This window comes from Arvicanthis niloticus, chromosome 13, assembly GCF_011762505.2.
Source record: "Arvicanthis niloticus isolate mArvNil1 chromosome 13, mArvNil1.pat.X, whole genome shotgun sequence".
Lineage (NCBI taxonomy): Eukaryota > Metazoa > Chordata > Mammalia > Rodentia > Muridae > Arvicanthis > Arvicanthis niloticus.
Genome location: NC_047670.1, coordinates 50761484 through 50775115, shown reverse-complemented (window position 1 = coordinate 50775115; position 13632 = coordinate 50761484). Strand labels below are relative to the sequence as shown.

General features: G+C 49.2%; 1 protein-coding gene across 4 annotated transcripts in view; it reads left to right on the top strand.

Moving 5' to 3' along the window:
• The window catches only part of Zc3h3 (zinc finger CCCH-type containing 3), an 86267-nt gene that overhangs the window by 20136 nt on the left and 52499 nt on the right, over positions 1 to 13632 (top strand). For all 4 annotated transcript variants that reach the window (XM_034516966.2, XM_034516965.2, XM_076911517.1 and 1 more), the window contains one exon: positions 11142 to 11292. In XM_034516966.2, the coding sequence (XP_034372857.1) occupies positions 11142 to 11292 (151 nt within the window). The remainder of the gene's footprint in view (positions 1 to 11141; positions 11293 to 13632) is intronic.

The following is a 13632-nucleotide window of genomic DNA, read 5'->3' as shown; positions in this document are numbered from 1 at the left end:
GACCAACAGAAATTGAGGGGACCTGAATCTGGATTAAAAGGTCACTATGGCCTGTCCCCTGAAATTGAGTGAGGAGGGCCTGAGCATTCTGCCTGTGCCTTAGTCAGAGCTTGGAGGTGTGGTGTTGACACAGGCAGGCCCTGTTCTCTGGTACTGTGTTTCTGCCCATGCATGTCTGTGAGTCCATGTGAGGGCATGGTCTCTAGAGGGCTTGGAGACATAAGCATCCCAAGGAAGAAGAGAAGGATCACAGGGTCCCCTAGGCCACTGGGATGGTGGAGCAAGGATGAGCACAGTTGGGTGAGTTGGGGCTGTACTATTTTTAGGGATTGGAGCATCAGGTTAGGAGCAGGTTTCCATCTTTGGTGTGTGCTACATTATGGTTTGGAGGTTATAGGTGGTCCTGTGGCACAGAGGGAGCACTATGCCTTGGCATACTTGGAGCTAGTGTCATAGCAGATCAACAAGGTGAAGCCATCATGATCCAGCCAGGACTCACAGTACCAAGGAAGGTCCTTTCCCATATGCCTAAGTCCCTATAGAATATTGAAGTGGAACAGGCTACCTTCTAGTTGCCTGGGATCTGAAGTTGACTGGGTCCAGTCGCAGTCCAGTTAGGGGTTACCTGAGTGGCCCCCTGAAGTGCAGGGCAGGCCTACCTCCACTCTGTTGATGGCAGCTCTCTGGTGGTGGGTGGCACTATCTTTCCTTCTTCTCTCACCAGCCTTTAAGGTCGGGTAGAGTGATGGTTAGAAGGGGAGGGGAGATCCACCCCCCATAATCTATAGCGACTGTCACACAGCAAACTACTCCCATTTCATACAGGCGGGTCAGGTGTCATGCACGATCGATGGCTAGCGCACAATAATTACAGGAACTAGCAGCTTGTGTTGCTTGAGTGACTTTAGGAAGAGTAGGGTCTCAATCTTCCCTCTAATAGGGCTCTGACAGTCTGAGGCGGCAGCGGCTTTGGTGGCTGAATGTTGGGCTGACAGTGTTGTCATTAAACACCAGGTAGTGTGGAACAACAGAGAACACGGATCTTGCACAGGGGGACAGGGTGGCTGACAGTAGTTATTTATCATCACCGAGCTGCCCAAACTCCTCAGACTGCAGTGCGAATGGCTGCTTAGGGTGACTTATGGCTCTGTCTGGGGCTGCCGTTGTGATTTGATAATCTGTAAATGTTTGTCAAAGATGGATTCTTTGTTTCCATGGTGCTGCAATGAAGGCTGATGACAAGCCAGCTGTGGGCTAGATGTGGACAGTCACTCGACCATATACACTTGAGACAGGATGGCTGAAGTTTCTAGGTCTTCAGTCAGGAACCTGAGCTGGGCCTGGGATATGACACCCAAGAGCTTCTTCCTCTCACAGGGCTGGCTCTTGCTGCTATTTCTGTGCTAGGTGAACATATGTATATGTGTGTGTACACACGTGTCACTGTCTCTTGTGAAGCTGGGAACTAGAAGATCCGTTTCTATAGCTGCCATATGACTGTAAGTCCTCCTCTGCTGGCAAGAACTTGAGGTGTGTTTTCTACCATTTTGGGATTCTGGCTGGGCTTCTCTAGAGCTGAGGGACTTCCACCTGCATGTTGCTTTGCTACTGTCCCAAAGAGGCCTTTCTGGAGATACTGACTTTGTCCTTAGAGTACAGAGCCAAGGTGCTTAGGAGGGCCTGAGATGCCCATTATGCTGCCTGTGCCCACCTGCAGACCCAAGGACCTGGCTGCTTGTGGCATGTCTTTTCCCTTTTGATTTGCTGGGAACTATCAAGCACAGGAAAAGTAGAGTGATTTATTAGACTCATAAAAATTCATACTTTGTGATTCCAGTCATCCCACATCTGAAGCTTGTTAGAGCACGGTCCCTGGCAGCTCCTGCCGTGCTAGCATGGCGATGGGGAGGGTTCACTAGTTGCTCTCTGCCTTAGCTGCCATCCTGCCTTATTTAGAAAAACAGACAGACAGGTTCTGGAAGCACATGAGCGATTCTTTCTCAAAGGAGGGTGGTGGGAGGCAGGAATTTTGTTGTGATAATGCAGCTGTAATCTTCTGGGCTGTGTCCTTATATGGGTGAGAGCAGGTGGGTGGAGTTCTGACTCCACCTGGGCTGAAACTGGTCAGGTGTTGGAGCACTAAGTATGAGTGGTCTCTGGGGCCGGTTCAGGTTGGCATTACACCTGTGTGCAGACAGGCAGTAATCTGCCTGTAGTCTGTGGGCATAGGTGAAGACATGGGCATAGGTAGAGGTGTGGACAGCTATAGGAGGCCAGGTTCAAGTGGGTGGCCATGTTTCTAGCAGTTGTCATGATGAGGATGCAGTGCCTCTGTAGTTATTGCTAGGCTGGTAATAGTAGGTGTTGGGCCCTATGTGTTGTTTAGAGACTCCTATAAAGGCTGCGTGGCCTGGTGCCCACATGGCCTGAGCTAGACCCATGTCCTAGCCCCTGTGCTAGGTAGTATAGGCAACCTGCTCTCAGTTCCTGTAAGTCTTGCTGTCTTCTCCTCAGTATATTGAGGGGCTGACATGATGTTCAGTTCTATCATATGATTTACATTGTTTTATGTGAGAGTGTGAGAGGAAGGGACCTTTCTCCTTCTAATGACAGGAATACTGGATCATCTGGCTTTTGCCTTCCTAAATAGTTGAGGGTCTAGGGCACTTGGGAAGCCAGAGCAGGGTCAGACCTTTACTTTTTTCTGCTTTGATTTTGCTTCCTCTTATAGCCTTTGGTCTCCATAGTCTGCCAGTGCCTCCAGCAGGGAGGCAGGTGTCATGCATGAGCAGACTGGGATGCAGTACTCATCAGGACTGATTATTTCTTGTACTCTGAGGGGCCTTTCTTCTGACTGCCTGGCTGCCATGACTGAGGGCTAAAGGCAGCACATACTCCATCCTTGGTGTCTGGAAAAGAAAAGCAGTTAGAACTTCCTAGCTAGGTGTGGAGGACCAGTAGACACATTTATACTTCTAGTAGGTCTAGGTAGGGTCAGGAGCCAATGGACACTCTTGGGACTCTGCCCTTATATTGTCTGGCTGTATAGAGGTTTGGACTGATAACTAGGGGGAGGGAGAGGAAACCTTGCTGGCCTTATGCATCCATGGTCCAGTGGAGGGAATTATTGCTGGGTGGAGTGAATGGGACCTGGTAACATGCCTCAGCTCTCTAGAAGCAGAAGCCATACACTGAAACAGCCAAGCTTGGCTCCCCCCCCCCCTTTTTTTTTTAAACTTTACATACCGATGGTACCTTCCTCTTCCTCCTCCTCCTCCTCCTAGCCCTCCCCCACACCTCCTTTCTCCCAACCCCCTCCTTTCTTACATAGAAGAAGTGATGATGGAGATGGTCAGGGATCATCAGAAGGATTGGAGAAAAACACAAAGCAGCCTCTGTGCTTCTGGCTTGGGAGACTGCGTATCAGTCTTTGACTTTACCTGGTGTCAGTAGGAACCTGGCTATCGATGCTGTACTCAGATGTTCCTGCCCAGGTGTACTCCCAAGCATGAGCTCAAGGATTCAGGGCGAGGCTGTGTAGGAGCTGTTCTTTCCTTTGTAGCCCAGAGCAGGATGTCCCAGCTCTAGTATAGAGTAACAGTACCTGGTGGCACAGGAACTGGAGAAACTGGTAGGGTGAAAACTGGAGCTTTAATTTTGCCTTATACAGGAGCTATGGGAATCATACTCCTGAGCTATGGAAAAAGGAAATTATAGTGTGTGTGTGTGTGTGTGTGTGTGTGTGTGTGTGTGTGTTGCCTGTCTGTGCTGGAGGCAATCTATGTGGTACAGCCAGAATTTGACACTGGGAGGGAAGGAGCTGAGGCAGAGCCTTAGATAGGGACATTTGACTCTGGGCTTTGGTTCTAAGCAACTGTTGTTAGGGCAGAAACAGGAGAGAAAGGGTCCTGAGCCAGAGAAGGTCCCACAGTCTCATGGGAAGGATTTAATTGGCTTGGGGATCTCCAAGGAGAATCCTTGTGGATTCTTTCTCTCCATTATGACACAGGAGTGCCAGAGCCTACCTTGTTTGACCTTCTGCTACCATAGGGACTAAAACTTGCACACATATATGGTCCTGGTTTTAGATTCCCCAAGAGTGAAGAGCTGTGGGCTGAGATGATTTTCTGTGGTCAGAAAGTGGCTGATTTTCCAGCCCTCACTTTGGTTAAGTCTGTATCCCTAAGCTGTGGTCACTGACTATGGCACCTGGCTAGAGTGTGGACAAATGTTCTATCTCAGGGCCCACGCCCAGGCCTTACAGGGTAGGGTATGCCTACTTAAGCCGGGAAGAGCCTTCTCACTCCAGAGCAGCCCTTGCATGCCCAGCTTTCTGTGAGAGACAGAAAGTCCTGCTGACACCGCCTTTGCTCCCTCCTGATGCACTAGTGGGCATTGTGCTCCTTCCAGGCTCGTGGGGTTTGCAGACAGCTCAGATGTATGTCACGGTTTTAAATGTAGGAGTAGAGGCCTTTCAGAAATGTATGCTGCATGTTCTGTTTAGAATTTTGTGGCCATTTCCCCAAGAGTGCAATTCAGCAGTTGTTGGGGGAGAGGCTGTCTGACAGGTCCCTGTGCTGGCAGGGTGCACCATACTGACTCTACAGAGTCGGACCTGAGTGTTGGCCTCTTATGCCTTCTATGTGGAACATGTAGCCTTTCTGCAGGAGTTGTGGAGGGGGGATGAGTTGTTGGAGAGGACTGGTGTCCCCTAGGGCACCTGCTGACTGCAGCAGACGAGCCTCTGAAAAGTGGAATTGGATGGGATAAGACGGTGTCTCTTTCCCACTGTGCTGTCTCAGCTGCTGAGAATCTGCTCAGATGCCACTAAGTTCAAATGGCTTCTCACTACCACTGCTTTCTGGATCTTGCTCATCCTAGGGAACAGGCAAGGGGTCCTGTTCCCTCTACTGCTGGGCCTTTGCCTTTCAGCCATTTCCTGGCCTACAGTATTGCTGAATACCAGCCAAGTATGCTCTCGTTTTGGGCAATCTCTAGTTTCTCTCTCTCTGTCTCTGTCTCTCTGTCTCTCTCTGTCTCTGTCTCCCCCTCTCTCCCCCTCTCCTCCCTCTCCTCCCTCTCCACCCTCTCCCCCTCCCCCTGACTCTCCCCCTCCCCCTCCCCCTCCCTTTCTCCCAGGGATTAGGGTACCCCTGTCTAGGACTGTCACTGCTTCTTGAAGCCCTGGCCCTTCTTTAGTCCTGGTCTGTGACTATAATCCATGGCTACTCTTGCTCCTTCTGACCAGGTTCAAAAGTTGCTCTGTGAAATCTGGAATGATGTTTCCTGTCTTGCCTGCTGTGTGCACATATGGCACCGGAACACTATCTATTGTAACACAACTAATTAGGCAGTTGATTGTGAGAGGTCTGCTCTCCTGGGAGAATGCCTCTGCCTTGGCTCTGGAGCCCTTCAGTAGTTGTGGGGACTCATGCTTAGCTCTTGAACTATAGGATGGCAAGAACAATGCATAGGGAGAAGAGGAGGACTTACAGGAGGATGGGTAGGCATGAAGGTCTGTGCTAGTCTTAGGTCACATCATTAGGGAGCACTTGCCAGGACAAGGCGATAGGCATAGCCCCATCTTTGTCAACATGTCCCTGAGGGCTCTTGTAGTGCACTACCACCTGTGTATGCTAGAGAAGGGCTCAGGCTGTTCCTGCTGACTGCTCCCCTCTGACTCATGCTCATGTTTGTTCTCTCAGGCCAGGTGCACCAGGACAGACCCTGAGCTAGCCTCGAGCTTGCACCTCATCAGAAAAGACCCTTTAGACAACTGTCACTGACAAAAGAGAGTTGGATGTATACATTTAGCTAATGCCACTGTGAGTTGGTTAGGGAATGTCTGTGCTGATCCTGATGTGGGACCACAGGAGAAGATGCTATTATTGATGGACAGACAGGACATATAGCCAGTGAGCTAAATGGGAAGGGAGCATGGTTTATGGAGCAGAGTAGAAATCAATGTGGCTTCTGGAAGGGCTAATCCATGATGACTTCTTAGAGTTGTCATCAGCCAGTGAAGAGTATAGACAGTTTGAAGATATTGAAGAAGTGTCAGCAAAGCTGTTGATAAAAAGCAGATTAGGCAATATAGGAAGAAAGTTGAATCATACAGAATTAGGGGCAGAGAGCCTGACTAAGTGAGATACCCTCAGTCCTGTAGCTATCTCTGTGGCCTGATCATCTGTCCTCTACCATGAAGGGTTCTCAACCTGGGCAGTACTATAACAGCTCTGAGAAGCCAGCCCCAGAAAACCTCATGTCTCTGCCTTCTCCTCATGCATCCTGCAGTGCTGTAGTCTTCAGGTGGATCTGACCTGTCTGCCATTCCCAGGCATCTCTGCTGTCATGAACTTGGAGACATTTTCAGAGTTTTGTCACAGGGTCGTATCCTTTGTAGGTCCTACTTCTCCTATTCCACTGGCCTGTCTCCTCACAGCTGACTCTGGCACATTCTGTGTTCAGGTGCCAATCTCTGGCCTCCTCCTTAGCTGACCCCATCACCTGGCTGGAATGGAAGGAGTTTTTCTTAAGCCAGAGCCCTGCTCTGCTGATGATTCTTACTGTCCTGTGTGAGCCACCTCCACAGAAGCTGCTGCTGCTGTTTCACCTGCCTGTTTCTGGGCCCCAGCTAAGGGATTGGTGGATACTATTCTTGGACATGCTCAGAACTCTTTTGCTCTTTGCTCCTGTGGGGGCAAGGTTCCACTTAAGTGTCCTCCCTCTTCCTGAAGGGAGTTTATGTGGGCTTTGTAGTGAGGACAGTTTCCTTGATGCTTCAGCTGGCTGGAGCAAGAGGTGGGGAAGCAGCTTTTTCCTGGGTTGCCTTAGGCATTTCTTTGCACAAAATACTAATTCATATCTCATCCTATTTATGAACTGGTTATGAAATTAGCAACTTATTTTCTTCCTAGTCATTTCCCTCTCAAGTTCCATGAAGGTCTGAACTGCTTCTCCACTCCTGCCTTAGGACATCCATGAGAGGATTCTGCTGTCTGTGGTGGAGCTACCTAGAACGAGAGCAGTGCTGCTGGGCAGTACTGACTCCTAGGCCCGCAATCCTGTTAGCCACTTAGGGGCTTCCAGACTTCCTGGGCTGAGAGGTCTCCTTCTTCCCTTCTGATAGTATGTCCCTGGTGAGGATACAAACCATGCTCTTGAGGGTACCCTTGAGCTGCCCCTGACCAGCCCCCAGCCTGGGAGTGAGGGTGTTGAACCTCACAGTCAGAAGGTTCAGTCTCGGACAGAAGCTGGAGCCCTGCTGATAGATGGGGCTCATATCCCATTCAAATATGATGCCAGCAGTTTTTTTGTAGTTTGTCTTCCATTGCGGTAGTAAAGTTTTTAATTAGGAAAGCTAATGAGTTCGATTAGTCATTAGAAGTGACCTCTGGACGGCGGGCGGAGAGGGCTGCATGTGTGGGCCTGATAACACAGCTAGGGCAGCGTAGGCAATAAAGGCGCAAGGGGCTTGATTTGAGTGAAGCGTGCCACAGGGGATACATCATGCGGAGAAAAAAAATTACAGCCCTGGGAGTCTGTAATGAAGGGAATTAAACCAACATCCTATCTAAATAACATGATTATCTACACAAAACCCTTCAGCCAGCAAGGCGGGGTGGGCTGCCCCCACCTGTGTCCTCTGGGAGGAGGGCTGAGGCTGTTTCTGACAGTCAGTCTGGCTGCCCATAGCTCTAAGTCCTTAGTCCCTGTCCACCAGGGAGGGGCCCATCCTCCTTTAAGCCTGTCTGGTCCCTGTGTGCTAAGCATAGTCTTAGAAACTCTCCTGCTGGCTACTGCATCTGAGGTTTTTCCTTCCTGTAGCCCATCTGTCTGACAATTTGCCCTGTGTCGCCAGGGTCACTGTTATGAATATATCTAAGCTGTCCATTTGGAAAAGCCTGGGGACTGTGAGTAGTTTGGGGCCAGGCTAGGGGGATGTTGCCCAACTAACTATTGGGTGACATAGGCTTCATAATCCTCTTTGTGAATCCCTCAAATAATTTCACTCTCATGGGAGGACTGTCTCTTGGGACCATGGTAGGAGTAAGGTGAGAAAATGCCCCACCTTGCTTTACAGTGATCCAAGGTCAGTGAGTCAGAGTTGTTACTTTGTATTTTCTTGGTGTGACAGTTGGGCACTACTAAGTGAAATGCAGGAAGTTAGTGAAGAAATTTGACCCTAGGTTTGCTAGCAGGAGAGATGAGAAGAGCAGAAGCCACTGGCACTCAAGTGCTGACTGTTGTGAGCTGCTGCATAGAGGGCTTTTCTAGAATTCAGTCCTATGGGCAGGGGCTGTGTAAAGCTTCCCAGAGGAAGCTGGATAAAAGGTTTTTTAGCCAAAAAGTTGGTCAGGGAATAGGAACAGAGCTGGGTTTGATCTGATTCAGGCTGTCAGAGGGAATATTGGGCTCCAGAACAGCCCAGTCCGAGCTGCTGCTGTAGCGTGCGCTGGGCTATAGAACTAAGCTTTGTGGCTCTAAGCTGTGGCACAGTTTTAAGATTTGTATCTCAGTAGCTATGCACAGACTCAGGAGACCCATGAGCAGGGTTTGAATAGAAGAAGTTGCTAGCTACTAATTGGGAGTTCTGTAGCCTTTTTTATGGGGAGCAAACATGTTGAACCTGTGCCCCTGTCTACTGGGAATACTGGCATCAGGTAGCCCAACTGCCTCATGCAAGGAAAGAATGGTTCCAGTAAGCTACATTCTCATCTCAGGAAGAAGCAGGGAGCCTTGGGCTGGGCTTGCAGGTAGTGAAGTCATGTTGGGGTTATTGACAATGAAGATGCCTATATTCTTGAGCTCTTAGTTGAAATAAGCTTGTATTGATTGATTGTTGGCCTCTCCTTGCTTCTAAGACCTTGAAAATTCAACTCAACAAACATTTTTTTTTAATTGATACCCACTGTATACCAGGCTCTCCCATATGTCTTAAACATGTTGAGTTACAGGGCAGTGCTCAGAGTTGTAGATTCACTTTGGTAACTAAGAGAGGATCACAGAATTCCAGGTAATGTAGCTTCTCTTGGATGTATTATTTATTTAGGTTATTTGAGAGATGGCCTCACTTATGTAGCTCTGACTGATCTATTACTCACTATTAGACCAGGGTGGCCTTCAACTCAGAGATCTGCTTACCTTTGCCTCTGCTTCCTGAGTGCTGGGATTAAAGATGTGGTGTGGTGTGGTGTGGTGTGGTGTGTGTGTGTGTGTGTGTGTGTGTGTGTGTGTGTGTGTGTGTGTCTGTCTGTCTGTCTGTGTCTGTCTGTGTGGGTGTCTGTGTCTGTCTATGTCTGTCTGTGTCTGTCTGGGTGTCTGTCTGTTTCTGTGTGTCTGTCTATGTTTGGGTATGTGCATATAAGTGTAGGTACCTATGGAGGTCAGGAAAGGGTATCAGATTCTCTGGAGCTGGAGTCATAGGTTGTGAGCTGCCTGGTATGGGCGCTGGAGACCAAACTTAGGTCCTCTACAAGAGTAGTATGTGCTGTTAACTGCTGAGTCATCTTTCCCACTCTAATGCAGCATCTTGTTTTGGTTCCTGAACCGTGGGTTTCTCCTTGGTCTCCTTGAGACAGACAAAGATGGAAACAGAGAAAACCAGAAGGAGGAGGAAAAAAAGAGAAAGCCAGAAGGCTGGTGAATTGGATCAGTAGGTAAAGCCACTTGCTGCCAAATGTGAGGACCTCAATTTGATCCTGGGGCCCACATGGTATAAGGAGACTTATACCACATGGTATAAGTTGTTTCCTGACCTCCGTATAGGTGATGTGCACAAGTGCATGTGTGCAGTCACCTAAGTAAATAAATAAACGGAATGCACTCTTATGATATTTTAATAGAAAAGAGACGAGAAGAGAAACTTTACGAGGGCATGATGGCAAGTGGAAGATGTGTTTGGGATAAATCTCTAGATGCTGTGATGGCATTGTTTTGGCTGGCATCTGCTTCTATTCTCTGGAAACAGATAGCTCTTGAACTATTACTCTGAGGGTCATTCAACCCCAACACAACGCAGAGTGCTTTGGCCAAGTGACCCTGAGACATTCAGTAAGCCCAGGTTGAAGCTGTAACTCCTCTGCAAGGGGGGCAGTCCGTGTCTGAGGTGGTGGTGGTGTGGCTCTTGCTCACATCTAAATGAGGAAGGACAGTTGTGGTGTGGACATGGTAGGCATGTGAGCTTTTCTTCTCCCTGGCCTTCCCAGAGGCTGTGTGGCTGAGGTGCTACCTCAGGAAGCTAAAATGTGGGAGCTCTGCTCATCTCTAGCACATTACTCTCAGGAACTGTCACAGTTGCTGCTGGGCCACTCAGAGCTCCTCACAGCCTGAGGACTAAGCAGGGACAGACAAGTGTCTTTGGGGCTCCTGGGGCAGGAGAGAGTTAGGCAGAGACTGAAGGGAGTAAGACCGTCCGTCCACCTGGCTACGTTTTGCTCTGCTCTGTTTAGGTCCCTGTGCTTCATGTCAGAGGGGAGCAGCCATGAGAGGCGGCCGTGTTAGCTTTAATTATCTGGGCAGTTAGAGCTGTACATTATGAAAGTCGGGCAATTAGGCGTGTTCCTTGAAGCTATGGAGAAATTGCTGGCTATCAAGTGGAAGGGAACTCGGGCAAAACAGATCCCTGCTAATTGCAAGAAACATTCAGGAAGAAAAAGCCATCGTGGCTATCACTGCACAGAATGTTATGAAAACAGTGATTAAGTACATAAATCTGTTGAGCATGTAGTTGGGAGGTACTGGAGAGGAAGTGTGGGTTCTCAAGCCCCTCCCATGCAGGACTTTGTCTGCTCTAGCCTCTGGGACCAACCCTGGAGTCTGGGGGTTCCTGGTATGGACTCTCACTTGAGAGGCCTCCCTATTGCCTGGGGCTCAGTTGCTGGGCTTCTGCTCTCACTGGGGGCAGTCATGCAGTGTCCCCATCTTGTTTTGGTGGCTGTGAGGATGTTCTAGGCTCTCCTGGAAGACACACTAGCCACCTCCTAAAACCTTCTCTGCCAGGCTAAGGGGACATCTATGTGTGCCAGGAGTGAGGCTGGAGTCAGGGTACGATAGAAATTCCTCTAACTCAGGATAGCCTTGGGCCCCTAGAGCCCTGCTAGCTCTTGCTGACCTATGTTAAACCTGGGTTTTCCTTGCAGTTTCCAATGTGCACATGCGGATTCCGCCCTCCAATAAGGTGATCAAGACCCGCTACCGCATTGTCAAGAAGACTCCAAGCACTCCCTTCGGTGCTCCGTCCTTCCCCTCATCTCTACCCTCCTGGCGGGCCCGGCGTATCTCATTATCCAGGTAGGAAGACCTTGTCTAGCCTTCTGCAAACCTGTGCTCACTGTCTGGACACTGAGGACTGAAGGTTGAGGCCTTTGGGCTATAGGATCGCAGTTTCCCTCAAGGAACTGCTGGGGGGCAACATCTTGAGTAGCAAACAGCCTAATTTCTTTTTCATTTGTATAGCAGTTTATATACCATATACATGGCCAACTTGCTTATATTGCATGTTTACAAAAGTACATATGTGCGTATGTCCACTGCTGATATCAGCACGCCTACTAATTGGTGGGACCTACCTCAGGTACCATGGAAACAGCTGCCCCCAAGATATTTGGGTCCTCTACTGTGAGCTGCCCATGGGCATCCTGCTGTGAGAAGCCAGCCCCCAAGCACCCTGTCTGAAAACTATCAACATGTTAACTGTCAAGAATGCTGCTGTAGGCTCCTCATTACCCTACCTAGGCCATCTCACACAGTCCTCCCCCAGAATGCACCGCCTTGCTGTAGCCACTGTGTCTGTCAAACAGCAGCAATGTGTCTGGCGTTCTTGGGGTTCCCTCTGGGTGCCAGGAGTAGGCTGGGTCTTTTAGGACATTGATACCCATCCCTCTCTTACTTTAAGTGGAGATGTCCTACCTTAGACACAGTGAGTGGCATCCCAGTGAGTAGGTAGGGAGCAGGAAGTGGCAGAGCATGGCTCTGGGAGAGATGACGGTCTGCAGACTCTGGGCAGGCCTACTTGCAAAACAGTGCATTTCATGACCTGCTGCCCTCCATATACTGCTTGGTTATTGTTTCTGCTGCTACCCAGAGCACTCCAGGGCTGAGGCCAACACCAGAGGTACATCATGCTGTGTGGACAGTCCTGCCTGGCTTTAGGGCCATGAGAGAGGCCCTACTACATGAGCCAGAGAGAGGCAGTTTGCTTCCACATCATCTGTGTGGGTTTTTTGAGAGGCTCTCATTGGTCACTCTAATGTGCTGGCTTCAGTGATTGCTGGGAGTTGAAGGTTCTGGAAATGTAGAATACCTATGAAGACAGCAGGAGCCCCAGAAAACTGAGAAAGGAGTTTCGTCTGGGACCTAGGGTGGATAAACCTACGTAGCTTGTATGTCCAAGGCCCATTAGCCTCTTCCCTTACCACTGGCCACACCAGGTTTGGCCCTGTTGCTGACTTTTCTGGAAGCAATAGCTGGAAGTATATTTTAAATTAATTTTACTGCACTTTTTGTAATATTTTTGTTTTAAATAGATTTATACGCATCTTGGGGGCTATTTCTACAAATTTATGAAGATAATTTTTACTCTCTCGATAAGGTTAAATTTACACCTGCTATTTCCATATTAATTCACATTGCTAAGTGGATCTAATTTTCTTCCGTTCCTCTATCTGGTGAGCATGGCCTTTCCTAATGCAATTTCCCCCTCACTAAATCACTGTGATCGGGAGTCATGATCGAGCTAAATTAACTTAAATTAATTTACTTAATAAGAGCCCCAGATCATCATGAATGAGGTTCAGATTTATTGATTCTCAGCTAGTGAGAACCTCCCCCTCCTGCAGCCAGGATTAGTCCTGCATCCCTCCTCTTGTAGGGCCTGGATAGGGGCCCAAGGTAGTGTTCCTTGGGGACCCAGCCATCTTTTCCCTCCAACCTTGGAGAGCCAACCAAGCAGGCCCCAAGTTTCAGTTCAGTCAGGCCTCCTAGGAAGGCCCTAAAGGAGTTACTATGTAGAGACCTGTGCCTTGGCTTCAGTGTGCTGAGTCCTGGAAAAGGGAGATGCTTGTTGCAGGCTAGGGGTGCACAGACAGCAGGCATGTCACACAGTCTCTTGTGGAGTCTAGGAGATAAAGAACACCAAGTCAATTGGTATTGGCTCTTCTCTCTAAACTTCCTGTTCGGCCAAGGTGGTACCTGGTGTGGTGCAACTGTATGGTGGGTGGGCAGGAGATGGGGTGGATATTGCCTTTTGATGGCTCAGGTCCCACAGGCATGGGTACCTGCCTGGCTTGAATTCATGTGTTTGCTGTGCTGGCTAGCTGTTGTGGACTCCAGACCGCAATGCTCTCCCTGTACTCAGAGGAACAGTTCAGCTTGGATACAGTTGTTGAAGATATGTAAAGGGGCCCTTCTACTTTTTCCTGATCACTTACCCTAGTCATTTTTAATCATTTGCCAGATATTTGAAACTCTTGTGGGTTATGACTTCTGTGCCTAAGGGCTAGGAAAGGGACTAAGCTTAGGGGTACAATTCTCAGGAGACCTTAGAGAGAGTGGCGGCCAGCAGGTTAGGCCTCCCTTATCCAAGGTCACCCATGCCCTGGTGAGCTGCCTGCTCAGCAGAGTGGCTGCCAG